Source organism: Lacerta agilis, chromosome 4 (assembly GCF_009819535.1).
Source record: "Lacerta agilis isolate rLacAgi1 chromosome 4, rLacAgi1.pri, whole genome shotgun sequence".
Taxonomy (NCBI): domain Eukaryota; kingdom Metazoa; phylum Chordata; class Lepidosauria; order Squamata; family Lacertidae; genus Lacerta; species Lacerta agilis.
Window position 1 is genome coordinate 73,079,702 of NC_046315.1, and position 13,845 is coordinate 73,093,546.

At 42.6% G+C, this 13,845-nt stretch overlaps 1 protein-coding gene across 1 annotated transcript in view; it reads left to right on the top strand.

Annotated features, from left to right (window-relative positions):
- Positions 1-5,693: 5,693 nt before the first annotated feature.
- Positions 5,694-13,845, top strand: part of LOC117045389 (interleukin-1 receptor type 2-like) — a 30,898-nt gene continuing 22,746 nt past the window's right edge. Inside the window, exons 1-3 of the mRNA XM_033146390.1 lie at positions 5,694-5,820; positions 11,491-11,658; positions 11,760-12,018. Coding sequence (XP_033002281.1) covers positions 5,694-5,820; positions 11,491-11,658; positions 11,760-12,018 — 554 coding nt within the window. The remainder of the gene's footprint in view (positions 5,821-11,490; positions 11,659-11,759; positions 12,019-13,845) is intronic.

Here is a 13,845-nt window from a genome sequence, read left to right on the forward strand (position 1 = left end):
TATATACATTGTGCAATTTTTTATTGCATAATTCTGGATTTCCTGATTGTGGGTACTACCAAAAACCCAGTCCCAACCGCAAAATCTTATTCAGCCACCTCTGGTTTATGAGACTTCAGTAGATGTTGCACACATACTTTCAAGCATATCTTAGCAGTCCTAAGGCTTCTTTTTTGTTCTTTTTTTTAAAAAAAAAATCAAAGCTAAACTTGAGTGATGCTCAATCTGCCATCATTCTCGCATCTCCTGTGCTTATGTGGAGATGTGTACCTACAGATCTACTCTTGGAACACATGTAAATGCAACGTTTACTGTTTTTGAAATTTAAGTTTCTTGTTAGATCTGCCCATTCTCTTGCGCATTGTCAAAACAAAACTGAAACACAATGACTTGCACAAATCCTGTTTCCTCGACAGGAGCTTTGACTAGGGGTTATACTTGACGAACTTTGGAGGCCTTGAAATTTGGTAAGCCAACAGTCTGCAAAACTTTCAACCTTCCTTAATGCAAGTAAAAATCCAGCCACTGTGGACGATGTTGTCCTGGAGGTAGGAAAATGACTGAAATACTGGGTAAAAATGTTGTTTCCTAATCCAGCAAACCACTTAGACATGTTGTTCCATTACAACATGGTACAGTTTTGAAATGCTTACTTAAAATTGGGAGGACGTGTTCTGCATGAGAAAGTAACTTTCTTTTCCACATGCTGCTCTCAGAATTCCACATGCTGCTCTCAGAATTCCCAGCACGTGCTGCAGCTACTCCATCTAAAGAATCTAGACAACCATACCTGTATGATTATCATTAGAAAGGAAACGGGCCTGTAAAAGCACTGGTACTATCCGGTTGTATTTAATACAATACAGGAAACTATAGAAGGAAAACACTATGAAAGCAATCTTATTGCACTTATAAAACCACTTTTTCCTTTGGAAGTCTGCTGAAGGGAAGTACAGGTGCTTGCTATAACAAAAAATAAGGTTAAAATGCAGGGAATATAGCACTTACTGATTTATTTTTTTAATTCTGCAGGGCTAGAAACTATGAAAATGGAATAAATAAACTTATTATTTAAAGATATAAGCTGCCTAATATTTTAAAAAATCTTCACGTGGTATGCCCGTATACTAATAATTTCGTTAAAACAAAAATACAGGTTAAAACCAAAGAAATGGCAGTATAAAAACAAAAATTCAGGAGATTCAAGCACGTAAACACGGAACAATCTTATGGGTCAGGGAAAGCCTGGGTCAATGGATACATCTTTATGAGATGACTGAAACAAGTGCTGGTTGCTACATTCCATACGGTAAAGGGAAGGGCATCCCATAGCATAGGGGCACCAGTAGAAAGGTCACCACTCTGTGAGATTCTTTACAGGGTAGTGTGAGAGTTCATAGACGTGAAAGAAGGTGCTCCAGAGAAGGGAGCACAGGTTATCGAACTCAGAAAATTCAGTGGTGGGGAACTTGTTTTTTCTTGGCTTCCAACTACCATCAATCTGTTCAGGGATCGTGTTCAAGGATGGCAGGAGGTTGAGTCCTATTCAGAAGATTGTAGCACAATTTGTGATTCCAGAATTTTACCTTCTGCCAGTGCAGCATCCCTGAATAGGCATATCTTAGAGAGAAGAAAAAACTGAATTCTTTTTCCTTTCTTCTTCTTTGGCGATCACTCGTAGCCAAGCAAGATAGTCTTCCATAAACACTGTTTTAAAAGTGAGTCCGTAAGTGACTGTGGAGGCCAATTCTGGATCCACACATACTTCCACAGTGGGGACATAGGTTTCTGGGTGGGGGTTGATCATGGTGAGGGTTTGCCAAGCTTGCCTTCCTCTTAGCACGTTTCTCCGTTTCATCCTGAGTCTGAGCGTCTTCAAAGCCCATGGCACCTTTGGTAAAGGCTGTTCTCCAACTGGAGCGTTCGCAGGCCAGTGTTTCCCATTTGTCAGTGTTTATACTACATTTTAAAAGATTTGCCTTGAGAGAGTCTTTGAACCTCTTTTGTTGACCACCAGCATTACGCTGCTGTAAACCCTACACAAATCCAGAGTGGAGTCCTTAAGGCCGTTGGATGGTGCCTCATCCTGGCAATAGTGTCAAGAAAATGCTAGGTGGGCAAGCTTTTCACATAAACCGGGCAGCCTCTGAGAAGTTCCTTGCCGCACAGTCCCAATGCTGTAGTTTGTGTGAATTAGTTCTAATCTTCAACGCTCTGTGTGAGTCCACTCCTAAACAACAAACTCTGCGCTCTGCCAAGATTTTTTTGCCCTCTGGGATGAAAGAGGTTGTCAAACTGCATAGCTTGAAAAGCCCAGGACAGCATTCTCCAGTGAATCCAGCTGCACAAAATATTACTGAAGGGGGGAAAGGGGGGACAAAATAACTGTGGGAAATTCAATTCTTTGCTGCTCTTGCAGAATTGCACATCCCTTTCTCCTCATTTGTTCTAAAAATACTATTACGAGAACTTGTTTATTCAAGAGGGAGTGATTCAATATATTTCCAAAAGTTCATAGGGACATGCTATTTCCAGGATCGCATATGGGTAAGGCATGTTTAGATAATGTGTTTCTGTGCAGATCAGGGTCTCCAAAGATGAGAGAGAGAAAGAGAGAGAGAGAGAGATATCCTGCATGCACATCAAGAATATGGGAGAGGCTAGAAATGCAAGCTAGAATGGACTGGTTATCTGCACCAGAAGCTTGGTCAAATTTAAACGAGTTGGTCTGTAAGGTGCTACTGGAAGGAATTTTTTAATTTAATTTAATTTAATTTTGACTGGGCAAATAAAATAGACTGAAGACACCAAATCTCAGTGGATTTTAGCTGAGTGGGCACACTGCATTGCAGAATGTGTTGGTGGCTCCCACAGGTAAATGAAAGGGCTGCTTCAAACCTGCTGAAGGTGGAAGAAGGTTTAGCAACGATACATTCAATCCAGCAGCTGATACCTGGCAATGATCTGTGTTAACAAGCAGTCAAGGGAGTAGGGAGGTGAAAACCAGTTCCACCAAAGGAAGATGGTGTTTAACATTAGCGCTGTGCAGAAATCTGTTCTCCACTTTCTTCCTCCGTAAAAGAGGCCTCCATTTTTCTGCCTTAATTCTCAGGATGCTTTTGGTGGGTTTGGATTTTGAGCTTCGCACGTCGGTGAGAAGAGGCCAGGAATATTCCCCTGCCCTTTGCCATTAAACATTCCTCTGGCATTCTGATGCCTCCCCAGCCGCCCACACTGCTGTTGATTTGAAAAAGCATCTCAGGGGGAGCTTCACCTGAGGAAGCCTTCCTTTGCTTTTTAAGCAAAGCAGGGGGTCCTGTGAATACTGCAGAGGGCAGACCTCTGGAAGCATCATTTGCAGAATGAAAGAAACAGCACTCCACTCACAAATACCCACCTCAAAAATAACGTAAGTGCAATGAAAACCCTGCACCTCACCCACGAGAATTTCACTGGCATTTTGTCTGCCTTTTGATAATGTTCAGATACAATTTTGTTTCTCATTAATTGACAGAAGAAAAATTTGGCACGGCACTATTAAGAATTCTGACCCTGTAGATAAATATTGTAGTTTATTTATTTCTTGCCTTCTTTACACAAAAGCAGTGCTTTTTCTGGGGGGGGGGCACAATGAGGCCCTAAACATTTTGTGAATCTAAGTTTGGCCTCATTGAGGGGCAGCATTTCAATATGAGTAGGAAAATGAGAGTACCCCTAAGCAATTTTTTTTTAGAAGAAAAAAAGCACTGCACAAAAGTGTTTCGAAGTGACTTACAGTGTGGCAACAAAACACTAAATCCAAGTATAGGAACAAGAATAAAGTCAAAACCTGAAATGCTCATCCATAAATATATTTGAAAGAGCAGGTTCAACCAACCCACTAAAAAGAAGCCCACAGATGGATATTGCATACATCCAGTATACTCTTCCAATTAAGGGTTGTAAACTCAGGTAAATAAAAAAATAAAGGGTTGCATTGAAGGAGTTGTCCCATTTGTGCAAGGACTTCTCCCCACACTCACTTGTGCAAATGAGCTATGGAGGGTTAGGGAAAACCACAAAAAGATTGGGGGTTCATGGAAGGAGAGGGAGAAGTGGTGTTGCACCAGTGAAAATCCTTGTGCGGCTGGAATAAGTTGTTGGATACAACCCATAGATTCCTATGTACGTACAGAAGTCATGCTGTTGGAGAGGAAGGATGACAATTCTGGCCTTTGTGCTTTGTAGTCTCTTTCCACTGAATCAGTGCTGAGTTTTAAGGGACCACAGGCATGACACACACCCCACCAAGAAATATTCCTTGGGTAACATCTAACCCCTGCAATTCCCTCTACATTTCTCACAAATACTTCTCACACTTCTCACATACCTTTGCAGGATGCTTAAGCAATACTCCTGCATCCTGTCTTGCCAATATAGAGTCGTTGAGTTTAATTGTCTTGCCACACATCTTGCCAATTGTACAATCCTATCGTAAGGGGCAGTTGGTGCTTAACTGAAGTTTTCTGTACTATGAAGGTAGAGACAATAAAATGATTCTGGACCCTTGGATCAAACCCAGCAGGGACCTTATGTTTCTTCCTCTGCTACCCCGCCCCCCTCGCCCAGGACATGGAGTCAGTCTTTAAATCTCCAACCCTATCTTTTTGTTCCTAGGCGTAATCTTATTGCCTCAGGCTAAATGTTCTTGTGGTTCTGTCTTCCTTCACTGATCTTTTGCTTTGCTTAATTTTTGCCTTCTAAGCTGTAGTCGAATTCCCATAACTCTCTTATGGTTGATGGGTGATCAGTTTCTTCTGCAGGGAATTTGCTAAGCGCCAATAACCCAGGCAACCACATATTGAACTGGGAACATTGAACTGAGGGAAAATGCCATAAACTAACAATAGGAAAATACATTTTGGTGCTCAAGAGCTTTATTTGTACTACAAAATAAAACCTGCACAGTAAGATTATAACTTTGTTGATTCCTGCTTTTGCCTGTCACAATTAAGTTTCTACTTTCATGAAACTGCTCCAAGACATTGTTCACTTAGTTCTATTATACAAAAGCAGCCAAGACTTACCAGCTGCTAAGATCTGATATGGAAAGATCAAGTCTTCTGCTTTTCACGACCATTAAAACCTGCAGGTCAGAGACCACCGGATCATTGACTGGCCTCGACTTGAGTTATACCAGCACTATTGTGTTTATGTTTTTGCAAACGGTGCAGAAAAATTATGAATGCTTGTCATAGATCTTTAATTTCTGAATAATATGTATGTATCATTTAACCAGCCAATTAAAATACACATTCCCCAGAAATCAGGCTATTTTAAATTTAAGTGACCTAGCAAGCATTCATTATTGGGAGAATTCAGACTAGTTAGCTTGTTCACCTTCCTTTTTATTAGTCCCAGCTGCTATCACATAATGAAAACCATCTCATGATTTGGACCAGTTATATCCAGTTGCTTGAGGATGCTGGGACCATGCACACTTGTGGCTCAGGCTGTTCAGGGACTAGACCAGGGGTAGGCAACCTAAGGCCCATGGGCCACAAGCGGCCCATGGGGGTCGTTTAACAAGCCCCTGAGCTGTCCCCAAACCAAGCCACCCGCTCAGCGAGTCCCCGTGCACTGCACTAAACCGGCACAACACGGTGCGGGGACTCGCTTCTGTGGTGCCGGAAATCACGTCTGCGCATGCTCAGATGCCGAAAATCGCACCTGCACAGATGCAGACACCAGAAATTGTGTCTGTGCCGACGCCGGAAATCATGGCCGCGCATGCTCATGAGCACGGAGGGATATCCGTTGGAGTGAACCGGCCCAAGCGAGGTAAACCTTGCCAACCCCTGGACTAGACAGACACATGCAAAGCAGCAAACGTTTTTACAAGCAATACTAATATGCATTTTTATGCACGTTTTCTCCTAATACTGTATATGCATTTGAGTAAACATTGCTTGGTGGAGAACTGCCCTGAAAGATTCTGATAAGTTCAAATTTTCATGGATGACTGTGCTTTTGTTCTCATATGGTTTTGAAATCTGCAGTTTTGAGAGAGTCGCCTTTAAATGTAAATGGCATCAAATTCCTCCCCCGTCCCTAGCTGGATGTCCCCTGTCTGAAACCCTGGAGAGCTGCTTGTGGGTTGCTCACCAGCATGCGGTTGGCCACTATGAGAATGCTGCTGCAGCAGACAGGCTATTGGCTTGGCCCAGCAGGCTGCTCTAATGTTATTCTGCCAGCCAGTGTAGACAATACTGAACTAGATGGACCAGTGCCCCAATTCAGTAAGAGGCAGGCTTCCTATGTTCCTGTCCGTGGGGAAAGCAGACGGCAGCAATTACTTATGACAAATAAATGCCAGAGTTGGTCACAGCTCATGACAGAGTGAAAGAGAGGTTTAATGAGCTACGTGATTTCTCCCTGGGTGCAGAATCAGATTAGACAAGGAAAATGTTATAAAATTCTTTATTCTGTGGATACAATTGTTCCACAGAACAGATTTCTGAGACATATGGAGTGGTATTTCCCCCCCCCCCCTAGAAAGTCTTAAACTGAATCTTCCTGTTAATTTCTGGTTTACAGCAGACAATTTATAACCTTTTTGAAGAGGGAGGGAGTTACCTTTTACTTTTTCTTCCCAATGTTGAAGATGGCTTTTTTTATACTAAGAATATGTGTAGGGTTGGTTACACAAGACAATTTTTGCAGACACCAACTGTAAGTTTAGAGGGATTTGTTTACAGCCAAGTTACCTTGTATTCTTCAGTACTGTATTTAAAAAGAGCATATCTGTTGTTTGTTTTTGGTACCAGGTGGCCTTGGAGGAAACCAGTTTTCTGAATCCAATTCAGTTTGGGTTTAACTTTGATTTTGGCACAGAAACTGCTTTGGCTTCCCTGTATAAATGACCTCTGTCAGGAGATAGACAGGGGAAATGTGTGCCTGTTAAACCACCTTGACCTTTCAGAGGTTTACAGTGCCGTCAACTATGGTATCCTTCTGGAGTGGTAGTCTGAGTTGCGGGTGGATGCTGCTGCTTTGCAGTCCTACTTGAATGGTCATTTCTGGAGCCAGATGGTTGTGGAGTGATCTTTGGACCCATGGAGCCTTCAAAGTGTGGTTCCTCAGAGTTTGATTTTATTCTTTATGCTGTTTGACATCAACATGAAACTGCTGAGTGGGGTCATCTGAAGTTTTGGAGTAGGTCATGGGGAATATGCTGATGGCACACAGCTCTACTCATTTACATCTGCAGTTGAGGCAGTGGATGTGCTGGACTGTTGTCTTGCCTCGGTGATGGACTGGATGAGAGCCAACAAACTGAAGCTCAATCCAGATAAGACTGAGGTACTGTTAGTGGACATTTCCCTAGACCGGATGGATGGGAGATAGCCTGCTCTTGATGGGGTTATACTTCTTCTGAAGGAGTAGGTATGTATCTGGAATCCATTGCTGTCACTTGAGGCTTAGTGGCATAGAGTGCCTTCCATCACCTTCAGCTGGGCACCCCATCTAGACAGGCATAGCCTGCTGTCTAAGCTTTGGTTTGATTACTGCAATGCATTATACATGGGGATGCCTCTGAAGACAGTTTGGAAACTGGTGCAGAAATCAGCGGCAGTTTCTGGGCCCAGTTCTGGTTTTGACCTATAAAGCCCTAAAAAGCTCAGGACTCAAGGACCGCTTTCCCCCATATGAACCAACCTGGACCCTGTGCTCATCATCTGAAGCCCTTCTTCTAGTGTCCTCACCACGAGAGGTCTGGAGGATGGTAACACGAGAATGGACCTTCTCTGCTGTCACTCCCTGGTTGTGGAATGCTCTCGTCGTGTGTGTGTATATGTGTGTGTGTGTGTGTGTGTGTGTGTGTGTGTGTATATATATATATATATATATATATGTATGTATTTGGCATCAGGCAAAAACATTTCTCTTCTCCCAGGCCTTTGGCTAATTAAACAATCTATGGCCTTTTAACTTGTTTGGGTGTTTTTGCTATGTTACTTTGTTATAGTAAGTAAGTACTTTATTGTGGTCGACGACCAGCACACACACACACACAAAAAAAAACACATACAGAATCAATAATAAATGCAATTTAAAATTGATCTGAGATTTGATCTAAAAGGGGTTGGCCGTATTAAAATTAAAGTACATTAAAATTAATAATTATTGCTTTAAAAGAATAAATTTAGAAATTAATTAAAAAATCAACAATTCAGATTATTATAATATTTAAATCAAAAGAAGGATCAGGAGCCAGCTAATTGTGCGGACCGAAGCTTAATAGCGACAGCACAGAACTTTGCCACCGCAGCTGTGACCTTAGGGTTGGCATCTTATATATTTTTGTGTTTTTATATTTTAAATCATCCTGTGGTCTTCACATGAAAGGTGGTATTGAAATTTAATGAATAATAAAGAAATTTATAATGCAACCAGTTAATGCTTATAAGGTAGAAGATCAACGTAAATTCTTTTTTTCCCCTGGCTGACAGCCCTACAAATGCTTACATTGTCAACTGATTGGCAACAGCAAAAATACTTTTGTTGTCTGAGGTTAATTGCAAGCCCCGTTCCCCCCCCCCCAACTGGAAACAAACAGCGTCATAAAAAAGGAAGTCACTTCCCCTTGCTTTGAACAAGTATTGGGTTTTTTTGTTCCCCATAGCCTCGAAACGCTGGAAAGGTGTACCTCATACCTCTTTTGTTCTGACAAATCAGAATTGGGTAACTTGGGAAAGTTTTCGTAAGTTTTTCTGATTATATATATAAAGATATATCCATCTGCTGAGACTCTTCCATTAAGATAAAGTACTTTGCAACTATTTGAAAAGTTCCAAGACAAAAGATGGAGAGATCTGGGTAAGTGTGAAATGCTTCTTTGTGGAGATAGCAAAGTAATAAAACATGGACAGTTTGATTGATTGTTCAAAAGTAGAGGGGGGGGGGAAGATATTGGACCCAGCATATGGTGGTTCTTGCAACTATTTATTGACTATAATAAGTATGCAGAGGTCTTCACAGAACTATATTTGGTGAGATAAAACTCTGTAGATTCCATATGACTAAAAATTGAGATCTTTTGTCAAGGAATGAAAGACTTCCATGAGGTTTTGGTTTTGGTTTCATTCATGAAGGGCATGAAATATAGTCAACATTGGTTGGTTTGCAGCATGGGGCAATGGGTGGCCCCGTGTCTGTTCTGCTGAGAGGTAAGTGGACACTGCTTGCTTCCTATAGCCCACTCCAAAAACTCAGGACTAAAACCACCCATTGTGGGGTGTTTTAGTGGGTGGTCCTGGATCTGCTGCCCATTCCTGCTTTTGCAACTTTGCTTATAGGACAGAAGTCAGTCTAAATTTGCATCTATGCATATAAACTGCTATATGCAGATTTCTGGCACATGGCTTTGTACTCCTAGTCTTCTAAGGACATAGAGTTCCACTGGCCCCTTTTCACATTCTGTTGCCTGTTTCCCCTTGACTTTATGCCAAAGGGGACTGATTTGCACCTCCGCATTTCCCTGTGCATGCTATCCTACGCATGTACTTTTCTTTCCCACCAGAGAAAGATCCCCCTTTCCCTTGCCCAAAGCAATATATCCATCACTCTCACTGGGAGCCAATGTACTTGGGTTCTATCTGATGTCCCCAAGGATAGGAAAATCATTCTCACAATCTGGGGGGCTAAGGTTGGCAAGTGGTTGGAGTTGCTGTCAGAAGAACTTTAGATGGTATAAAAAAAGCTTGGTCAGCTATATTCAGAAGGTTACATTTTAGAGAAAGAGAGTGTGCCCACTTCCCGTATTTTGATTTTGGCTTATAGCCTGGTTTGGAGGACATGACTCAAGTTTCAGAGTAGAACCAGAAACATGTACTTGCACAAAATGTATTGAGTAATGTGTAGACCATGCATTTTCAGTGCTCAGATACCTAATAGTTGGTAATCATGAACTTAATTCAAACATCCTCCAGCAAGCTTCTTCCTCTGGAGTTTAGGAAACAGCAATAAGAAACCAGAATAATAAGCCAGAATAATAATTTAAAGTTGCTGAAAGTTGAGTTCTAGCAAAAGTCATGCTTTCCTTTGTCTTTTCCCAAACATACTTTAAATACGTAAATAATCTAAGGAAAGATTTGGGTTTGCTCACAACACAATAGAACCATCTCTCTTTGGCAATCAGTATCCCTTCTAAAGTAAACTTTGGTTGCACAAAAAAGGTTGTGTGATGATGACAAGATTAAAATACAGTGCTTTAGAAGCCTTTCAGCAAGCAATACTAGAAACACCTGGCTTTAAGTCCCCTGAATTTAGTAGGTCACAGGACTTAAATATGAATAGATGACTGTGGAGAAATGTTGTGCCCACGATTATGTTTTGTGCTGGGGGGAGGGGAAGTTATGTGGTCAGTGTTGGTGTCAGAGTGTGACTGTCAAAGTCACAACCATGCACTGTTATTATATTGCAAGCCTGTTTAGCAGTAGCTGCTTGGCAGCAGATTCTGAAAACTGAGAGAGATCATCACTTTTAGTATTTGTAGATGTGGTTTGGATCACGTAAATTCATTTTGATTGGTCTGGAAAACAATAAGACTTTGGTGGGCTGGTGGTTCTAGTCAGCAGAGAAGAGCTGTCAGTTGGGATAAATAATGTGGAGTGGAGAAAGTTGAGGTGAAAATGGACGGCTGAGGCATCCATATTAAGAACAACATATTAAGTTGTTCATCTCCAGTTGCACACAGCCCAGCTTCCGAGTGTTGAGAGACTTCAGGGGTGCCAACACATTTCTTTTGATTTGTTATGTTTACTTGTCAACTTACTACAAAAAGAAGCCTCAAAGTGATTTACATATTTTTTTAAGTGTAGAATAGTTTGGTCTTGGTTCATTGGTCATTGGAAGGTGTGGTGCCTTTGTGATATATGAGGGTTGGTTTGTTTGTTTTTACACACATATATACAGGCTGAGCATCAGATGGTGTTCGGTGTCATCCCAAACATCTGACAGGTACCGATTTGGTCACCCTGGTTTAAGAACATGCCTGGCAAACCTGCCAAAGGCAGCCAGAGACTGTGGAACTTCAGGATGGAACAGGAGGGTCCCATGAGTTCATCTATGCCATAATCCAGTCTGACGTCTTCCAGTCCAGTACTAGACTATCTGCTCCCAAGTTCAATAGACAAGAAGCAAAGTTACTCCAAACACTTGTGATGGAGCAGTACAGCATATGCACTTCACTGTCCACAACAAAGACACTGTTTTGTACTCTGGGCTTGAGTTGTGTGGTGGCATGCCTGTTAAGTAGGTTGGCCACCACTATTTAAAGGGAATCCAATCCATGTTTTCATCAGAGTCTGGAGCAATGCCAGTCCCAGTTTTAAGCACAGGAGCTCTAGAGACTAGGCTGTCAGGCAGTTGAAGAGATATTTCTGGCGGGCTTTTCTCATGCCTAACAGTTTGTTCTAAATAAAGTAGTTTAGTCACCATCTAGTTTAGAACACTTCTGTTGTTATGACACTCTTCTTCTCATTCACAGGTTCCAAGGTGTCATCCATCTTTCTCTTTCCTGTTTTCTATTGAATATGGTGCCCAGGATCTTATGTATTTTCATTGCCAATACATTGGATATTTCTGCCTTCCGAATCCAGCGTACGGGCAGTACAGGTGATAGCAGTAACCATCAATGGCCAAGTCCTGGTTTAGAACATTCCAGTGTTTCTTTCTTCTTCTTTTTAATACAAAGTAATTCTTTTTTGTGTGTGTAGATAATTGCCAAGATCACACCGTGCATTTCAGGCCCACTTTTGTACTGGCAGGAGAACCAGTGGTCCTCAGATGCCCTCCTTTGAGATACAAACATATGGATGCTTTTGATCAGCCCTTGAATCTCACCTGGGGGAAAAATGGTTCAGCAACAATTATCCCTGCAGGATACAGAGAAACAAGAATTCTCTTACAAGATGATGCTCTTTGGTTTTTGCCAGCTTCCGCTGAGGATTCTGGGGAGTATATCTGTACTCGAAGGTAGGCATTCTAAGGCACAAGACTGTTAGCCTAGGCTTAACCAGATAACATGCAATTAATCTTATTCATGCATCACTGAAGACTTACTGGCAATGGATTTACAAGACAGATCTGGGGTACTGTTTATCAAGTGTTGGAGAAGGTAAGATGCATTGAGAATAAGTGTTCTTTAGAGCAGAGACTAAATGTACTGCATTATTATTATTATTTTTTGCTACAACGTTATCTGAGGCCATCTTCATCCACATAACTTCAGTGTGCCAAAGGTACCATATTGTACCCAAGATTGGTGTCCCTGGCATGTGGCGTGCATACACGTCATATGTGCGACTCGCATCTTCAGGGGGAGGCCAAGCAGGGAGCCCAACATGGCGCAGCTTCCTCTCTCGTGCTCAGGAGGAGCCAGCCATTGAACTGTGCTGTGCAAGGCCTCCTCCACCCCCTCAACATTAAGGGGACCCAACACATTACCAGCAAATATTGAGGGGGCTAAAGACCCCTCTGCCCCTAGGAGCTGGCACGCTTCTCAGTGTAACTATTCTTTCATTACTAAGAACAAGGCTCAGATCCTATAACTGAAGCTTGTTGTGACTGTCACGGGAAAACCAACTCCCCCAAAGTCAGTGTTGCATTATAATATAACAGGGGTCCCCAAACTAAGGCCCGGGGGCTGGATGTGGCTCAATCGCCTTCTAAATGCGGCCCGCGGACGGTCCGGGAATCAGCATGTTTTTACATGAGTAGAATGTGTCCTTTTATTTAAAATGCATCTCTGGGTTATTTGTGGGGCACAGGAATTCGTTCATTCCCCCCCCAAAAAAATATAGTCCGGCCCCCCACAAGGTCTGAGGGACAGTGGACCGGCCCCCTGCTGAATAAGTTTGCTGACCCCTGTAATATAATGTTTAGCTGCATTGGATCATGTGGCTACTTCCAACTCAGGCATTATTGTTCCCGAGGGATTGCAGCCCTTGCAAGAGAAGGAACAATACGTTCCATCCATCACCAATGCAATGTGAAGCCTAGTCACAAGAGGGTATGGCTCCTTAGCTCTGGACATCATCATCATCATCATTATTATTATTATTATTATTATTATTATTATTATTATTACGACTGTAGAATGTGGAAGTGACTTACGCTTTCTTGGTTTGGCATCCTTGTTTCATGTGTGGAGCGAGGAGGACAGACATGTTTCTTCTGCAAGGAGATGTCTTGAACTCTGTGTATGTCTGGCACTACAAGGGATGCGGGTGGCGCTGTGGTCTAAACCACTGAGTCTCTTAGGCTTGCTGACCAAAAGGTCAGTGGTTCGAATCCCTGCAATGGAGTGAGCTCCTGTTGCTCTGTCCCAGCTCCTGCCAACCTAACAGTTCGAAAGCACACCAGTGTGAGTACATAAATAGCTACCGCTGCAGTGGGAAGGTAAATGGTGTTTCTATGTGCTCTGGCACTCGTCACGATGTCCTGTTGCACCAGAAGCATTTCAGTCATACTGGCCACATGACCCAGAAAGCTGTCTGTGGACAAACACCAGCTCCCTCGGCCAGAAAGCGAGATGAGCACCGCAACCCCATAGTCGTCTTTGACTGGGGTCCTTTACCTTTTTTTACCTTTACCTACATGTGTGGCAGGGACCCAGGTGGCGCTGTGGGTTAAACCACAGATTCTAGGGCTTGCTGAAGGGACCGCTTCAGCGGGAAGGTAAACGGCGTTTCTGTGCACTGCTCTGGTTCGCCAGAAGCGGTTTTGTCATGCTGGCCACATGACCTGGAAGCCTATAGAGCGAGATGAGTGCCGCAACCCCAGAGTCGGACATGACTGGAC